Source organism: Ambystoma mexicanum, chromosome 1q (assembly GCF_040938575.1).
Source record: "Ambystoma mexicanum isolate Mex_15411 chromosome 1q, UKY_AmexF1_1, whole genome shotgun sequence".
Taxonomy (NCBI): domain Eukaryota; kingdom Metazoa; phylum Chordata; class Amphibia; order Caudata; family Ambystomatidae; genus Ambystoma; species Ambystoma mexicanum.
Genome location: NC_090922.1, coordinates 224,069,913 through 224,089,671, shown reverse-complemented (window position 1 = coordinate 224,089,671; position 19,759 = coordinate 224,069,913). Strand labels below are relative to the sequence as shown.

General features: G+C 42.9%; 1 protein-coding gene across 2 annotated transcripts in view; it reads left to right on the top strand.

The window, feature by feature from the left end:
• LOC138526876 (uncharacterized) overlaps window positions 1–18,422 on the top strand; it is a 1,504,711-nt gene extending 1,486,289 nt beyond the window's left edge. For both annotated transcript variants that reach the window (XM_069637661.1, XM_069637652.1), the window contains one exon: window positions 16,240–18,422. In XM_069637661.1, the coding sequence (XP_069493762.1) occupies window positions 16,240–17,572 (1,333 nt within the window). In that variant the 3' untranslated portion in view covers window positions 17,573–18,422. The remainder of the gene's footprint in view (window positions 1–16,239) is intronic.
• Window positions 18,423–19,759: the final 1,337 nt, after the last annotated feature.

The following is a 19,759-nucleotide window of genomic DNA, read 5'->3' as shown; positions in this document are numbered from 1 at the left end:
TTTATTCAGGATGAAAGGTGAGGGGACTGGGGTGAGGATAGAGAGGAAGAGGAAAAAGGGGTGCAGGTAGTGCGAGAGTGGCGGAAGTGAGGGGAGAGGAGAAGAGTAGTGTAGGGGAGCAGATGAAAGGAGAGCGGGAGGGGGAGAAGTGAGAGGAAAAGGAAAGGGGTACAGGGAGTGGGAGACAGGAGGCAGGGGACTAGGATGACTATGGGGTGAGTAGGGGGATAGATGGAAAAGGCCACAACTTTTAGACTTCCTGTCAAGATTAGAAAGATGTAGACAATGTCAGGGGAATTCTGGGGGTTAGAGGCACCTAGGCTAGGGTGCAGGGAGCCCACCGGGAGGCTGAGAGAGCTGTAAGAGCCCCCTTAGCATCAACCATCCCAGTCTTCCCAGACCAGTTCTTTAAAACTTTAATTAAACACATTAAATCTACTATCTTTTTCTGTAGATTTCTGAAGCCACCTGTGATATGTATTAATCTTACGTGACAAAATGTACCACCAAAAGTGTAGTACTGCTATGGAGGCAAAATCCACATCATATACTAATGTATTCATGGCACACTATGAATTATCACAAGGTACCCATTAAAACATGTGTAGTCTACTAGGCAAGATATGTTGGTGATGCCATGCAAGTTTAGAATTAATCTATTAAAGTATTTACAAACTGTCACACATATTTGAATACCATCTCCTAAAACTCACAACTGACAATGGAATATGTATGGATGAGTTTGAATTCTCCATCCAACCGTCTCTTTCATGCTAACACTGCACATCCCTTTGTTGTAGAATTGGCCAGCTGCTATCCTGGTCTCTTGTAGAGCCACTGCTTGCAGCATTGCAGTTGATTGGTGCAGGGAATCTGTAGCATCCTTACTATATATATATTACATCAGTAGGTGGATTGTAATGTAGAATCTGGGTAGCCCGAGATTACAGAGAAATACGTTGGAGAGGACTTCAGGATAGGAGCTTGAACTGAGATGATGTACCACCTATACTCGCCTCTCTAACTGCTGATCTTACCACTGTAACTTAATAAAGCAGTTTTCTTTTCTACCTACTTGCATCCGTGTGTTCCTGCTCCACGTGTCTCACTTACCTGTAGTCCCAGGATGCATCTTTGAATTGATATTGATAGTTTATTTGTATAGCTCCTCTACACACGTGTTTCAAAGTGCTTCAAGGCAAGGGAGGGAGCAAGGGAAAATACAATGACATTCCTACAAGGCCTTGAGACATTAAGAATGTGTAATTAACTATCATACTAGGCTTGACGACATTTCTGGTAGTGCTGGAGATTGACAAAAGGTGAGGGGGTGGGAGGAGAGGAACATAACAAGTGAATATTAGAGTGGCGACGAGCTTTAGAGACGATCCCTGTGCAGAGATGATGGAGAGGAGGATGATGCCCCCTGGAGCCCATCAAGTGGGCAGACAATGATGAAGAAGACTGACATGCCTATGATGTCCAAGTGTCAAGAGGACTTGCACTGTAATAAGATGGAGGTGCCAGCCAACTGCAGTGGTAATAATGGCATCCCTGAAACTGTGGAGGCCGAAGCAGGCGGTGAGCTTCTGGACTCTCGGCGAGTCATCCGGTGGACCGTGACGTCCATGGTTAACTGTCAAGGGGGCTGCAAGGGGAGCCACTGCAGCTCTTGCTACAGGAGGTCCAAGCTACACCGTTGGCAAGCGGAGAGCTCTACGCAGTTCCTGAGTGCACCCAGGAATTATGCCGTAAGAGGAAGGCCGCAGGGTGATGGTGAGCGATAGAATAATGGCAGGCGAAAGTATAGAAAACAGCATGTGTTCGTTAAATCAAGCCGGAATGCAGCCGGCGTGCAGCCTGGGTGGTGAAGTGAGAAGGGTTACCAAAGAAAAGGACCTCTCAACGCGGGTTCCACTATGAATTAAGTATCAATAATGGCTGCATACAGCATAAGGACGTACGTCCAACTTTATTTCTTTTCTGTGTTCGCTGCCATAGAGAGGTGCGTGTGTGGATAATAAGGCGACGGATAGTGCTTAGAGATTCAAGAAAGGTGGCGCGTAACGCTTACAGTCCAGTAAAGGATCATTTCGTGCTCCGCGTATCTTGGCTGCCATAAAGGAGAGCTGCATGTGCTGGTAATGTTTCCGATGCTGAGTGTGCTCACCAAGGATGTCTGTTTTGTACTCATTTTCACATGTAGTGGAGTACAAAAATGTATTCATTTTGGCGGCGAATAGAAGTACTAGCAGTGTTTATAAAATCATGATTGAAGGAGATAAAGTTGTCACACACAGGCTATGAGCTGTTAAGAGATAATAGTGAGCTATTAGTCAAGAAAATTGAAATCAATTATGACACAAGTGTACGGAACTGGCAAATGTCATGTCAGTTGAAGTACTTTAAATTTATTTGTGCCATGGCTGTTTTACTGTCTGCAATGGGACACTTTGGAAAATGTGACATGCATGCATCAATGCGAAACAAAGACGTGTTTTTTTTCAGTATGATAATATGTGATCCTGAGTAAAATGACTTTCAGTTTATATGCAAGTGCAACATTTCCATTTTTCGGTTACTTCAGCTTCAACATACAACTTCTATTTGCTTTAAGTATTACGCAAGTGAACAGGGAACTGGCTATTGTTGCTGGTGATGCGCGCATAAGGTGTTAGAAAGCCGTGATTCACTCACCGTCTTCTTTGACACTTGGGGCCTCATTACGACTCAGGCGGTAAGGGGTTTACGGCGGCGTAAACAGCGCCGACCCTTACCGCCTGATTCCGAGGTCCCTTAGCGCCATGGAGGTTTTAACACCTGCTTTAAGCAGGTGTTAAAATCCATGGCGCTAAGGGACCTTGATGTTAATTACGCCACCGTAATTTACGGTGGCGTAATTAACACCTTCCCCCTTCCCATTATGCCCTATGGGGCAAAAATGGGAATGGGGAAGGGTAAATGGGGATTGGGGACTTACCGCCCCGCCAACCTCGGAATGGGGCGGTAAGTCCGCCAACCACCATGGCGTAAACGTAGTTTACGCCATGGTGGTAAAGGTACGACCCAGGCGGTAACTTACCGCCTGGGTCGTAATGAGGCCCTTGGTCTGCGGGTCCCACTGCTTCCGCGCTGCCACAACATCATCTTCTTCTGGCTTCTTAGGGACCCACACCCTTCCTCTGTGAAGGTGTCTCCGGTCCGGCCACACGTTTGTGGCACCACTCTCGCTTCTGAAACCCACAACTTGACAACTTCTCGCTGCCGTTTCCAGCACGTTCTCTACGCGACATCCACGGCAATAAGGCTCACATGGGCAAAGACCGCTCTCCTGCACGCCTTCTGCTGTGCAGCCTATGCACTTCAGAGTTTGGGGGAACAGGACCATCTCAGGACAAGCAGGTGAAATCTCCACCATCTGTCATCCTTCTTGTTCTGCCACTTCTGTTTTGTTTGCCAGCCTCATGCCGTCTTCCTTCTGCTACTACTGCTACAACTCGCATTCCAGTGTCACAGTTCCAGCTCCTTCCTCTCCTTCCAATTTCCAGCACCTTAGGGGGCCTTTTGTGCCTCCAAGGTTCTCTCAGGTTTGTGGGCTGTTAGGCTTAATTGCTTAACTACTGCAACTGCATGACTCTTCAGCCCCCTTCCTCGTCCCAGTGCTCATGGGATTATGGGATTTATAGTCCCTTTTAACAAAGATAGCACTTTTAATCATTGAGTTACTCTTAAGAGTAGATGTATTTCTCTTAACATCATTAAAAGATGGACAGTTAGAATGAGTTGTTATAGAGGAAGATATTTAATTTATATTTTCTCTAGATCCTTTTATATTATATCTTTGGTAGTAAGGAAGGTATTTATCCTGATATACCCTGAAAGATCTTTCTGTTAATAAGGCTTGCCCAGCTTTAACAACATTCATACTCAGGGTTGCAGATCTTATATGGGGGTCAGGGACATTATAATGACAATATGCCATTAACTCTTTTGGAAACTCAGAAAGGTACTTTCTTTTAGAGGACAAATACTGCATCTCATCCCATGGGATCTCTTCACCACCCTGGGTCCTGTCCCCTCCCAGGTGATCCTCCCGCAGTACACCACGCCCAGGGTCAGGATCAGGAAGTGTCTGCCTTTCCCTGGCCACCTCGAAGGAGACTTTTTGCAGGGTTTCAGTGTGGGATACGTAATATTCTTCACATACCCTTCCCCTAAAGACCTGACCTCCCCGTCCAGGTTCCTGTTCCTCTTTCACCTGCCTACCCCTTATTCTTAGTAGGTCCACCAGTGTCCCATTCCCTGACTGGGTCATTTGGAAATAATTCTTCGTGAGTCCATGAATCACAGGGAGAATATGAAATTACTTTTCCCTTTATTTGAGTTGAATTAGAAGATGTTCCTTAATTTTTAACTTTATTTGTGCCACACAGAGAATCCAGAGAATCCATTAATCAAACCAGGGAATTTCACTACCCAAAACCAAAGATGTAAGAAGAACAGGTATTGCTGCCACTAATACTGAAAAATGATTTCTTAAAATGGTAACATCAAGGATAGTTAGGGGATGTTTCTATAGTTGACCATGTACACAATTTATTTCTTTGTAGCCCGTAGGTCTCCAATTAGATGGAAGGCAACTAGCCTGTACAGCAGAGTTTTTACTTCCAGCATTTAGCGGGCCCAAAGTATTTTCCCACGGAGTACTACTAGAACTCGATAACTGGTTCTATCTCCAGTACAAAACATTTTATCAGGTTTATTTCTTACCCTTTTCTTATTTTTATTCTCCACAGGAGCATCTCACTGTGTTTGATACAGAGGATACTCGGATAAGATGGTTCAGAACTTTTTTCATTTCCTTGCTCACTGTAACGCTCACCTGATATCCATGGGGACGCCACTCAGCCGGTCCGGACTTCCGACCACTTCGAACCCTTCCCTGGACTTGCTCAATTAAGCACTGGGCCTGAAACACAGTATTATCAGAGGTCAATTCCCTATTGGTCTTGCTTGTCTGGCCCCCCCTTTTCTTCCCTGGGTCCCAAACTTCCCCCGGACCTCTCCTCACCTTGTTTTTTGATGTGGGGCGCTCTCCGTCCTGCCTTCGATGCAGGGGTGCGTTGGGTGATGCGGGCTGGAGGGTGCCTAGTTGCTTCACTGGCACGGGCCCGGCAGACGGGGCTTGCTGCGGGTTCAGCCCGACCGGTAATTGGAATGAGTCTTACAAAAGTTCTGATGGCTCTAGTCCCTTTAATACTGTGTCTTTCTTTGCTTAGGTGATGATGGTCTTGAGGATGGTGATGCGCTGCTGAAATAAGTAGGAATGCGGAGCGTGATGCTCATTGGCTTCCTTAGCACTAACCAATGTTCGTCTTTTCCGTGTCCTTTTAGGTGCCGCAGTAACCCAGCATGGAAGCGAGCTGAGGAGATGAGCTGCGGTGAGAAAGCGCGATGTGCGGCGCCTCTTAAATGTTTCACGCTAACCTGATGTGTCTTTTCCCCTTTTTCAGATCGGCGGGATGCTCCGGAGCAGAAGTTGTCCGATCGACGGGAGTTCAGGTAAGGATTAAACTCTGTTTGCAAATTCGAGAGAGCTAAGTATTGCAGAATGCTTACTAACGTCTTTTCTTCTATTCTTCTCCCCTTTGGTAGGGCGCAGCGTGCCGAGATGGAGATGACTCTGCCGTAGTAATCCGCAAGACTGGGAAGAGCTGGACAGAAGTTGGATGCTCTTTGAGGTGAGTATTGGCAACAAAGTTCTTATTCTTGCAGGTGCGCTGGCGCTGAAGAAAGAAGTGGGCCTCTTCAGGAGATCCGAGCACGGTGAGTGTCACGCTGCAGGTACAGAGAAGCACAAAGCATGTTTCTCAGGCCGGGTGTGGTTTAAATAGTCTGTAGGTATCCCAAGTATCCCTGGGCTGAGCCACATCTGAAAGACTAGACCGCTCATCCAGTTCAAGGAACTGAATTATATGGGGGCATCCATTGCCCCATAATACATTGCAAGTCCAATACTAAGTGGATCTCAGGACTGTGTGTGAGCTTGGTGCCAAAGGCGCCAAGTCTGAGTCCAAGTAGGTGTCTGGTGAGATGGAGAGGCCCTTAGGGGCCGACTAGGTGGCCGTGACCTGGCTCCAGCCTGATATGCCGGAGGGCTGGGGGCAGGAATCGTGACACTCACCCTGAGTGGGATCCTTTAACAATGGTGTGGTGGGGAGATCAATTCTATTCAAGGGACAACACATCGCCTGATGACCATGCTCCCCACAAGAGAAACATAATTTCTTATCCAAGGGCAGGGATGGGGTTAGAATAGATAGTATGTTTTCCTCAGATATTTCCTGGTTTAGGGGTGTACACCTGAGAGGAAGTCCAAAATCTTGCCATGAGATAACAAGTTCCTCTTCACTCTCGTCCGTCAAGGAAGTTGCTAACCTTCATACAATATCTTCCTAAAACAGCATGGAATTATCACCCAACAAGGTGGTCTGAATAACCTTGGACTCTGAAACTTCATAATTCTTTGTCTCTAAAGTATCAGGAGTTTTTCTAGGTACCGGGAAGGCGTGAAAGTCATGATTTTCTTTGCATGGAGTTTTTTCTTTCAGAGACCTCGATTAGCTTTTGACATGTTCCATCACACTCTAAGGTATCAACTGGAGCAACCATAGTTTCAAATGTATTACAATTTCCTGTTCTCTCAGGGAGAAACATTTCTGATAGTATGGGGACCTCTAGAGTTTTGCTCTCTTCCCGTATTAAGCATGACTGATTCTGTGGGTAACTGTGAGTCTGGCAAAAGAAATTCTGAGGCACCTACCCCCCTCACCTCAAGTTGTTTTTCGGGATTCTCTCCATCTCCCTGCCTATTGTTAGACTGAGGCAGAGATTTCCATTGGGTTTCATGCACCAAAAGTCCAACCAGCTCACCTCTCTTAACCTGTACTAGTCTATGTGACAAATTCAAAAGGGTAATCTTTATTTCTTTCTCACCAATCAAAAGAGGTAGCACCCTTAACATTCCCTTTTTTCTCCTGCCACTTATGGGTATAAGATAAACGCCTGAGCCTAGTAGAATGTCCACCATAAGCTCTAGAGAAATGATGATTTTGTTCCTACTGGGTATATGATAAGACTGTGGAAAGAAGAGATTATGGGCCTCATTACACGGAAGGCGGTAAGGGTTAACGGTCACCGGTAATGGTACCGATGACCGTTAACCCCTACCACCTTACTGCAAGGTCCCTTTGCGGGTTGGTACTTTAACGCCTGCTTTTTAGCAGGCGTTAAAAACCAACCCGCAAAGGGACCAGGGTGCTAATTACGGTACCATAATTAGCACCTTCCCCATTCCCGTTATGCCCTATGGGGCAAAAATGGGAATGGGCAAGGGCAATGGGGGAAGGGGGAATTACTGCCCTGCCAACCTTGGAATAGGGCGGTAATTCCCCTTTCCCCCAAGGCGGTGCCGGTATTTTACCGGCATGGACCAAGGTGCTTGGTCCACCGCCTACCGTGTAATGAGGCCCTATAAGTGTTACCCTCCACGTGTTTTCTAATGGGAAGAATGACCTGGTTGGTTAAGGGTTGAAAAACAAACCCAATCCTAGAATGGGGAAACAGAAGGAGTTCATTCTTTATTTCTAGTGATTCCAGCCCACTAGTGGAAAATGTAACTGGTTTAAATCTTTCCTCTGTTATAAGAGATATATGACTGAACCCTGTGCTGGGAGAAGTGATGCCATTCTCTGTACTCCCAGATAGACCAATTATATGGTTTGTATCTGTTACACTCCTAGTGGGTCCTGAGTTTATATCAACTGATTTGCATCCCACTACTGACACCATATATGAGCGGTCAGTAATGCGAGGTGGACAACATATGCCATTTTATTCTTAAAAGAAATATGTTAAAAATGCCTCACTATCCCTACTCTGTCGAGGATGTATCTGCCTAACCAAAGCTAAGGAGAAACCCTCTAACACAGGATAACTGTCCCTCACACTAAGCAACAAATGCACAATGACAATATATGACAATGCATCACAACATGACCAACATTTATAGTCTCTGAATAACCTTCTAATGTCCTGGGTGATTTCCCTTTCCCAGGATTCCAGATCACTCCTGTTAGTGTTCAACCAAAGAAAGAAATGTCTCAAATCAGTTCCTGATGTTTCAAAGTCAATGTAAAGGTGTGTTAACCTAAGTTCCAATAATAGAAAATATCTTCTTCTTGGTGAAATAACCACTTTCCACTTCGACCAAATAGCCCAATGGTAATCACAACCACAATGCTTTGTCACTTCTTCAAGATGACCTGCCACAGTTCAAAAGAAATGCCACACTTTTAATTGTGAGGGATACACAGTTTTTGATTTACAGTTAGTATTTTCTTAGTTATAGTTTTAGAAGTCACAAGGGTATATTTGTCAGGATGCCTTCACAGTGCTGCTGCTTCCAGTTCAACAACTTCCCTTCTACTTGATTCACTATGAGAACAGTCACTTTTGTCTCACAGTACTCCACTTTGTCGACTACTACAATGCTGCAACCACTGACAACTAGGTATACCACCACAGCTTCAGTACTTTGGAAAAATACCACAGCTTCAGTGATTTGTACTTCTAGACAGACTTCACCAAGATATACTTTAAAGTACTGCAACACTCGCAAGTAGGCAAGACACTCTTCCTCTGAATAACTCGCTCAAAAGGGGCAGCCTCTTTGCCTCTCTTGTCTGTCTGCCACAATAACGACCTGGATTTGCCTTTAAGACGCACTACTTTCTGTCTTCTTCAGTCTCTGGTACTACAGGCTGTCAGCTTCAAAATAGTCTTTACAAGCATCCAGATTACCTTCCCCAGCTTTACCTGCATCTTTCTGCCAGTTATCAGCCCAAGTAATTATCCAGAAGTTTTGGTGCCACTCTCTTAGCTTTGGGTAATGCTTGCACACTTCTTAGGCCAATTAAACTGTTATTAACTTCACAGTACAGTTAGATTACTCTTGAACTTTGAGAAAGGCTGGTTTTCACTGTTTATATAGGCAGACTCTTGGCTTGGGTACTGCTTGTTCTCTTCTTCAATAGCACATATACTTTAACTTCTTATAAATTAAAGGTATACTGCGTTAAAGTAAAGAATACAGTTCAGTCTTTCTTTAGAAATCACAATTGGGCACAAGCAACCACTTCTTAATGTAGTTTTTAAAGTTAAAATATTAGTATTGAATTGTATTCCCGTGTGAAAGTGAAGGATAGAATTCAGTCCTCCTTTGGGAATCACAATTAGGCACACGCAACCATTCCTTCATGTAGATTTCACAAGTTAATAGTTTTAACAATTGTATTATCAAGGTTAGATATTAAGTAACGGTCTTCGCAACGTTCACTCTCCTTAATTAGTGAGATGCGACCACTCCTTCAGGCAGTAAAAGTCTTTTAAAGATTGACCAATGGGTTGAACAATGTTCTCTTCTCACACAAGTAAAATTACTTTAATGTTATATGCTAGTGCTACATTTCCATTGTTCTGTTACTTCAGCTTCAACGAGTGAACAGGGAACTGGATACTGTTGCCGGCAATGCTCGCGCAAGGCACACCATACTTACCTCACCGGCTTCTTTGACACTTTCTACTTAAGGGTAGATGTGCTTCCCTTAAACTCATTAAAAGAAGGACTGTTAGAATTAGTTGTTACAGAGGAAAACGTTGAATTTAAGGCATTTTCTCTAGATCCTTCTATAGTATACCTTTGAGAGTAAAGAAGGTGTTTATCCTGAGGTACCCTGAAAGATCGTTCTGTTAATAAGGCTTGCTCAGCTTTAACAGAATTTATATCCCAAGTTACAGATCTTATATGGGGATCTGGGACATTATAATGACAATATGCCATTACCTCTTTTGGCAACTCAGAAAGGCACTTTCTTTTAGAGGACAGATACTGCGTCTCATCCCACTGGATCTCCTCACCACCCTGGGCCCTGTCTCCTCCCAGGTGATCCTCCCCAGTACACCACCCCCAAAGTCAGGATCAGGAAGCATCTGCATTTCCCTGGCCACATGGGAGGAGACTTAAGGCAGCGTTTCAGTGAGGGATCTGTAGGATTCTTCACAAATACACATTCATTAAATAGCTATATAATGAAATATGCCATAGGTAAGGATACATGTGCAATGTTGTAGGTTAATAGTGTTACAACTTTCTCGGAGGCGGTGCTTGATCACCACTGTTTCTGGGGAAATGTTGGACACTAAGGTGTTTAAAGATCATCATCACGTTTAGTGCTTTAGTACATGTGTGGTTTGTCATAAGTAACCTGTTCTACAATGTGGGAATAGAGTGCATGAACATTGGGGGTGTACAAGGGGTTGACTGATGAACCTCTTATCACATGCTATATGCTACTAATGATTAAATGAAGAATTGTAAAATAGGTTACATAATGGTTAGGTATAAGCTTTAGTTACATGTGCAAGATACAAATATTGCTTATAAAACAAATTACACATTGGTTAGGTATGGCCATTAAAGTAACAAGGGTACGCATTTGTGCAAGAAAAAATGTATTTCCTATAAGATGGCTAGTAATGATAAAATGAAAAATTGTAAAATAGGTTACACGTTGGTTAGGTGAAACTATTAAAGTCACAAAGGTTACGCTTGTGTTATTGACAAAGTCCAAATGTGTTTAGTTAAGGTTGGGAACTGAGCATTAAGGCTTAGGGTTAGTCTGTGTGTAGCATTACCATTTATTTTAAGCATGTCTTAGAGCAGTAAGGCTTAGTGTAATTTGGTAAGCATGTCGTTGAGTGGCAAGATGTGTAGTGTAAATACCGTACATTCGGTATAGCATACTATTGTGACAAGATTGGGTATTGAAGTCTGAGAGATGTTGTCAGGCACCATTAGTGCAGATGTTTGTGCCCAGGAGTGAAAGTTTAAGGTATGATATGCACCAATTTAAAATGGAGCATTGTGTTAGTCCATTCCAGGCACTAAAGTGTGGGGTTGGAGCTATGGGTGTAAGCACAAACATGGGAAGCTGTTATGCACAATTTCTAAAAACAAAATGGAAGGTTAGCGGCCTATTTTCTAGTGTGCATAAAAACATTTGTTCATCTTGCACATGAATTAGGGTGATTTCACAAATTGCTTCTTGTTTGTGTGTATCTTCATGCTAATGAGGGAGATTTACAATAATCACTCCTTGTTGTGTGATGTACAGCTCTTCCCTTAGTCACATTTTGTTTTGTGTGCCCTTTTTGTTCTGTTTGTCACTTTCCTATGCTTTTCATATTTTTGTTCTTCTTGGGAGCTGTCAAGGATTGTGTTTTATATTGAGAAAAAGGGAGGTATGTAACATCCTTACTGTATCAGATGAGATATTGGTATGGTGAGTCTTGTTGGAATTTTGTTTTGGAAAGGAGGAAGATATGTAGCATTCTTAGTGTATATATATTACATCAGAAGGTGCATTGGAATGTAGCATCTGGGTAGCCCCATATTCCAGATAAGTCTGTTGGACAGGGCTTCAGGATAGGAGCTTGAACTGAGAAGATGTATCACCTATACTCTCCTTCCAACTACTTATTTTACCACTAACTTAATAAAGCAGTTTCCTTTTCTACCAACTTGCACCCTGTGTGTTCCTGCAGTGCGTGTCTCACTTACCTGAAGTCCCAGGATGCATCCTTCAATATTACAGAATCATAACTTCTACTGGGTCTACTTGGTTACCAATGTTCGTATTCAGTTTTTACATAAATGTGTTAGTGGCATCTGAAGTCAATGATTCATAACAATTTGTGTCTAGTTTTGTATGTCCTTCCTTTACCTAATAATCCATGCTTGTTATTACAGGATGTCGTCTTAATAGCCTCCCTTAATGTTAATATGAGGCAGCCTCAATTCCAATGAATTAAATTTTACTTACGACCTAGTTATCGTGGACCACACCTTCTCTGGCATAAAAAGAACTCTGAAAGAATTAAATAACTACGCCAGCACTAACGCCCCAATTTTGACTAAACTAAATTGATGCAGATATCTAAACGCAAGGTGACACAACCTGTACTGGTTATATCTGGAAATATAATTGAATATGTTAACACCTACAGATATCTTGGAGTTGATTTAACCTCTAAATTGGGCTATGAGGATTTTGTTAAAGCCAAGCGAAGGAAAGTAATTGCGTTAACTGGGCTTGTTGTTAGATTTTCTGGGTAAATGTCTGGCTGCAGCCCGGTGGGTATTTTGATGCTATACAAACAGTGCTTCTGCCCTACCCTGCTGTATGGCACAGACACCGAGCAATGAAAGACTACCACTCGTTAAAAGTGATAGCAGGGACATTTTGGAGGAAAGTGTTGGGTATGGCACTATCAGTGTCTATTGAACTATTGCGCATGGAACTAGGCTTGATATCCCCCCTGGCCCTTGTCTTGAAGAGGAGATGTCTGCTGTATATAAAATCAAAAACTGGTCCCAGATGCCCTTTATTGAAACATTGGCGACACTGCTAAAAATGGTGACTGTGATACATATCCCAATTTGGTTGCACAAACATTTGAACCAATAGAATAGATTGGAGCCCAGAATGGGAGAATGGTTAATTATGTTCAAAGTACGACCTTGGGAAAAAGACTCGATGATTGGGATCGGATCATGAATTGCGAGTATATCTGTAAACTAAAAAGCTATAGTGACAACATTGCAGTAATTTATAACAGAAATTCCCCCCAGACAGAATCTATTACTAAGTCCCTTGCCACAGGTATGCAGATTTCTATTGCGCCTTTGCATTAACAAATTGGCAGTATTCTCGATTATGTGCTCCGAATTGCATCTCCCAATAGTGAATAGATAATATCCTATCTGTAAAATAACCTCAGAACTTGAAAACACAAGGCATGTCTTGACGCAATGCAGGAAACTGGGAACACCCTATCTGACTTGTTTAGGTAAATATGTGTCACATTATGAAAGTATCAAGGAAGATGGTTTCTTGCACTATTGCCTGAATAGTGAGAATATTTCACTGCACCTTGTGGCTTTATCATGTATGGCTTGAAGTAATGAAATTGTTGAAGTAATGAAATGATTTAAATTGATGATCTGCACTGAGAAGCACTAAGCACTTTAATGATGAAGCCGTACGAAGTTGCAATGAATAACAATTACGACATGTGAAGAATATTTTAGCAAGGGGGAAGATCTGTTAAGGGTAATTTGTGATAAATACGCCCCACTTAGACTTAAGACAGTTACAAAATCCAAATCTTGGTATACCCCAGCACTGGGCCTTATGCGGAAACAAGTTCGCCAGGCGAATAAACTCTGGCGATCCTCTAAAGTAGTTGAAGACGCAGTGAAGGCGAGAGCCCGAATAAAAGATTATAAAAATGTCCTTTTTGTGCCCAAAAAAAAACTTCCTTCAAGAAGAAATTAATATAGCAGGTAATCAGGCAAAAGCCCTTTTCAATGTAGTGGCAAGGTTCAGGAACCCAGAATGCATGGCAGTACCGACTGCCGACTCTAAGGAACAGGCAAATAAGTTCAATGATTTTTTTGAAAAAAAAATTATTGACATTCAGAAAAGCATCACTGAATTGATAACTGCGGAAGAATGGGGAGAATCTGGAGAAGAGGGAGAAGTAGTAGAAAGCCAGGAAACCGAGGAGAACTTTCGCTTCCAACCTATTGAGAAGGAAGATATAGAAGCTTTAATACTCAAGTTAAAACCCACTAAGGACTTGGCTTTTCCTATACCAGCATGTACCGCTATTCGTTTAGCAGCCAACCTCACGCCTTTTTTAACAATTTTTGTAAATAAATCCCTATCAGAGGGCTATGTTCCTTGCTCACTTAAGCGAGCGGTGGTAAAACCTCTATTAAAAAAGCCCAAGTTGGACCCCATGATACTAAGAAATTACCGTCCTGTGGCTATTCTGTGCTGGCCTACTACAATTCTTGAAAAAATTGTTTGTAACCAATTCCAGCAGTTCGTCGACAATAGAGACATCTTGGACGAACACCAATCAGGATTTCGCCCTAACCATGGGACAGAGACTGCCTTACTGGCAGTCCAGAATGACCTACTAGAAGCTGCGGACAGAGGAAGCAACACAATACTGTTGATGCTCGATCTGTCAGCAGCATTCGACACAATCAACCACAAAATTATACTCCAACGGATTGGAAGTATAGGCAGAGCAGCTAAAGTTGTGGTTGATTGGTTTGATTCCTTCCTACAAGACAGAACTCAACAGGTGGCCCTGGGAGCCTTCCTCTCAGAGTTAATACAACTTAGATGTGGAGTCCCCCAAGGCTCAGCGCTTTCACCTCTGATTTTCAACCTATATATTCGACTACTGTTTGACATCCTGAGGAAACACGGTCTACGTTTCCACTCTTAAGCCGATGATACGCAGATCTATGAGGGGACAGATAATCTGCCGGAGACGCTGGAAGTAAAAACTCTGCTGTACAGGCTAGTTGCCTTCCATCTAATTGGAGACCTACGGGCTACAAAGAAATAAATTGTGTACATGGTCAACTATAGAAACATCCCCTAACTATCCTTGATGTTACCATTTTAAGAAATAATTTTTCAGTATTAATGGCAGCAATACCTGTTCTTCTTAAATCTTTGGTTTTGGGTAGTGAAATTCCCTGGTTTGATTAATGGATTCTCTGGATTCTCTGTGTGGCACAAATAAAGTTAAAAATTAAGGTGCAAGATGTCAAAAAATGGATGGCTTGCAACCAGTTACAGCTCAATGCAGCCAAAACGGTGGTAATCCTGTTCAGATCAGAGAACAAAAACAGAGAGGAAGGAACCCACATAACTCCACAGATCTTAGGTGAAAACATCCCGTTATCTAGGAAAGTAAAACATCTTGGTTGCATCTGGCAAGAAAACTTGGCCAGTGAAGCACAAGTTGGGGCAAAAATAAAAGCAGTATATTACACCCTGCGCTTGCTTAGGAACGTACTTTCTTTTTTAACACCCCAAGATCAGCCAGTGGTGGTGGGAGCCTTGGTAAATGCCCATCTTGACTATTGTAACAGTCTCATGACAGGGATTCCTATGAAACAAATGTCAAGACTACAAAAGGCCCAGAATGCGGCAGTGAGGTTAACTGCCCACTTGGGCAAAAGAGATCACGGTTCTACATCTCGGAAAGCATTCCATTGGCTGATGGTGGAGGACCATATTAAATTCAAGGTGGCGTGTCTGGTTTATAAATGTTACCACAAACTCGCATCCAGATACCTGAACATGGGAATCCACCAGTATTACCCTACCAGAGACCTCCGTTCAAGAGACAAACTCCTGCTATGTGTCCCTCGGACAAAATACACCTCTAAAGGAGACAGGAGGTTCTCCGTGTTCGGCCCCAAGCTGTGGAATCAGCTGCCTTTTGGCATTCGTTCATGCACTACACTGGCAACGTTCAGAAAGGAATTAAAAACATTCCTATTGAAATGAACTAACGATGGTGAACCTAAGCCTCCACAGCTAAACATATAACATATAGTTAACATCTGCGCCCGAATGCAATTGCTTGCTTGGTGCGCGTAAGAAATGAATCAAAATCAAATACAATATAGCAATTTAAAGAATAAATAGGCTCTGTCACTTTTGTCAAACTTTGTCAATTTTAATATATTAATGGTATTAAACAAGAATGTTTATAAATAATTGTCTGAATTTTAAGGACATGTGAAAAATGTAAACAGTAATTGTATTAGAAGTTGATCAATGATCATATGTATTAATGTTTGTATATGTGTAAAGTTTATAAATAACTAAACACAATACATACAATAAAAATGTCTTACTTACAACTGCATTACCCCTAGTGCAGACAGTGGTCCATAATACCAGTCCCTATCTAATTACAAGGCAGTCAAATTATAAAGAACTAAGGATGAGGCGCAGAATGGCCTGGGGTGAAAATCCATCATCCCTGACCTGACATTTTTATAATGTTTGGTCTTGACCCCAATGTGGAAGTACAGTATTCCCATTAATTAGTAACACCATAGAGTCCTTGAACTACAAGTAATGGGGTACATGGTAAGTAACCATTCCTATCATTCCCAAAAGTCAACTTGCAGTTGATGAAGAGATAGTAAAACTAACATTTTGTATGCTTCACATTCATATTAGATTGAAAGTGCAACTTCTCCATCTATATTCAGATGTGTATTTTCTTCTTTTCCAGGGAGCCCTCCGCCTGCCCATCTAACATAATTTTGAGAGCAGGGCGCAACTGTGACCGTCTGATCATCGAGCAGGCCATGGTGGAGCACAATCATGAAATCAGTGAAGAGGAGTTTACTGCCCAGTACCCACAGTACAGGTTGAAAGCCAAGCCTTATTTTCTGCTGGAGGTGACCAATGACATCTCTAAGCAATTTCTGGTTACCCAGGACCTCCAGAAGCTAATGGAACGAAGTTTTGATGAAGAACCAGCCCTACATGACCTCCTAAGAGAACTGTCAGTGTTGTTTGAGTCGGACAGCAAGGTGAAGATGAAGCTGGTCTTCTACCATGATGAAGTGACCTTGGAGGGGGTCTTCCTCATGACATCCCGTATGAGGTGCTTGCTCGAGCGTTTTCCATCAATTCTGTTTCTGGATAAATCCCTGTCGGTGAATAATACATTTAGTCTGTACACCATCCTGTGTGAGGACGCTGATGGAAGAGGTCGCGAGTGTGCCTACCTCCTCATTCACAAGGAAAGTCAGACGCCAGTGCGGTTTATGATGGTATCCTTGCTCCAAAGCATCCCCAATATGCTCAAGTCCCAGATAAAGAGTGTAGTCCTTCATACAGACTTGGCTGAGCTGGATCTGATCAGGTCCCTGCTCCCAAAGAGGACAGTGGTTATGAGCCAGGCTTATGCTTTGGAGGCCCTGTACAGCCGTGTTGATCAAGAAGACCCCTCTGTCCATCAGACCTTAAAGAATATCATCCAAAAGCTTGTGTTTGCCCACACTTCTGAGGCTTTTGAGTTTCACATGAAAGAACTGTCAGCTGCCTCGTTCACTAGCTTCCTGACATATTTTATGGAGAACTGGCACCATCGGAAGAAAATGTGGGTGGCCTGTTGGGGGCTCAGGAAACCTGAGCGTTCGCGGTTCTCTGAGTTGGTGCTGCACCATCAGCTAATGCTTAAGTCTGCCCTTAATCCCCCTGTGACACTAGCTAAATGCGTGAGTGGGTTATTGCAACTTCAAAGTCTCAAGGTTCTGACTGCAACGCTAAATGAAGAGAAGCTTTTTGCTCTCTACCAAACTGTATGCCCCCCAGATGGCCTGAAACTGGTGCAGGAGGAGATCAGCCTCGCCAAACAGGGACGCTACCAGGTGACTGATCTGGAGGAAGGCTTTATCTTGAATGATGGTATATTAGAGTTCTGCGTAAACAAAGACCTAACTAGCTGCAGCTGCTCCATATACACCTCCAGCCTTCTGCCCTGTCGACACCTCTTCGCAGCCCGACTTTGGGCTGGCGAGCCAGTTTTTGACCTCAGACTCATGCAGGGGCAGTAGTTATAATGGGATGTCATCCTTCACTCTGAATACGAGCTTCTGATATTATTGGTGAATGGAAGCGGACCATAAATGTCAATTGGGCTCTTTCCCAATTGCTATAAAGTCTGACAAACTCTACGAGGAAGATCATTATTTGTTAGGCGTAGAAGCCATATGTTTTTATCTGTTTGTTCATCATGCCTCTTCCCTGATATAACAAAGATATTTTTGTCAGTTAGATCAATAGCATTCTTGTACAACAACCACCAAGAGCTATTGATATTGCTCAAATGATCAATTTTATACAAACCCATCCACATATGAGCAATGTTTACCCGGTGTTCATCAGTACTGGCACTTTTCCATATATAACCCGTGGGGCAGCTCTAGCACCATTTGGTATTGTATGAAAATTGGCAAGATAATTGGACTTCATTGTGTCTTTGCAAAACATTGTATCCATACCATTTCTAATGTTTGTTCCGTGCAATAACAAATGCCCTTAAATTCATGAATTTTCCTATTCTGCTGTGCAGGATTTAGGAGCAAGGGCAGAGATTAAGACTGGTTCATCTGCTCAACCCAAAGGAGGGTGAAAGCGCTGTGAACAGCCCTCACTGAGAGTGAAGGTGATAATTGGACTCAAATATCCCTCTTTACCTGTTAGTGATGGGCTCTTTATGGACTGGTCCTGCTGTAGAGCTCAGTTGGTAACCTTGAATGTGTTTCTTTTCCATTCTGTTAATGCTCTACCCTGTTTGTTATTTGAAATATAAATGACCTCTTGTTCCAAACCCCATGCCCTTTTTCATTTTCTTCCAGGGGCATTAAATATGAAGAACACTCCGATATAAAAGTAGCAATTGTATGGCTGACCTTTCCATGCCTGTTGAATTTGTCTGGTCTAATTGTATTTATATGGTAAGGTAAGGGTAAATTTCGCCTGGATGGTGCATTTACGGAGACCTACATTAATCACAGGTGTGTAGAAAATTCACTTGTCCCTGTATATGAAATTAGAACAGAACATGGTCCTGTGAGTTCATACACAGTATTGAAATGTAAACTTCTACCTTCCAATAATGTACAACCAGAGACCATTCATTTATTACAGTCATGTGTTAAGGATGTGACATCATTTTCATATGAAGGCACTTTTATGGTGGTCTAGAACTGTTTTGAGCAACTAATTGATCATTGGGATGTCATTTAGGTGCAGGCTCTTTCCAGAAGCCACCATACACCATATTAACACCTCTAGTAAAAGAAAACTAATTTGGACTCTTTGGTGTTCCAGAATTATCGCCCCATTGCTGGCCTCCCATGGCCAGGGAAGGTTCTGGAAAAAGTGGTGACTCAACAACTGCAGGCCTTTGTTGAAGAAGAGTCACTTTTAGACCCCTTACAGTCCGGGTTCCATCCAAAATTTGGTATGGAGACGGCCTTGCTGGCAGTCCATGATGAACTGTTGAGGGTGGCTGATCAGGGCAAGCTTTCACTTTTGTTGATGCTTGACCTGTCAGCAGCCTTCAATACAGTTAACCATGCTATCCTTCTAGACCGTCTGAGGTCGGTCGATAGAAGTTCAGCGCACGCCATTCGGCGGTTCGGCTCCTTTTTGGAGAATCGCTAACAATGTCTTAGACTGGGAGGCTTTACTTCAGACCCCAGTATTATGAGATATGGCGTCCCACAGGGGGTCGTCGTTATCGCAGATTCTTTTTAATTTTTATCTTCGACTTTTGATGGAAATCTTGAGACATTATGGAATGAGTTTCCAATCTTATGCAGATGACACTCAGATTTTCATTACAATTGATAATGTCAAAGAAACCTTTGCCAGGATTAGTGAATGCCTCCAGGAGATTAGTGAGTGGATGGCTTCTAATCAACTTCAATTGAATGCCACAAAAATAGAATTCATCCTGTTTGGGCCTGAACATCATCTTACCACCATGAAAAAACAGTCAATTCCTAACTTACTGGGAGTAGAACCTAAATTATCTGTCAAAGTAAAAAACCTCGGCTGCATCTGGCAGGATAATTTGGGCTGTGAAAGCCAGGTTGGAGCCAAAGTGAAATCATTCTTCTACTTCCCGAGACTTCTTCGGCAGACTCTTCCATATATTCCGGAAGAAGACCATGCTCTGGTGGTGGGAGCACTTACAAATGCCAAATTAGATTATTGCAACAGCCAATTGATGG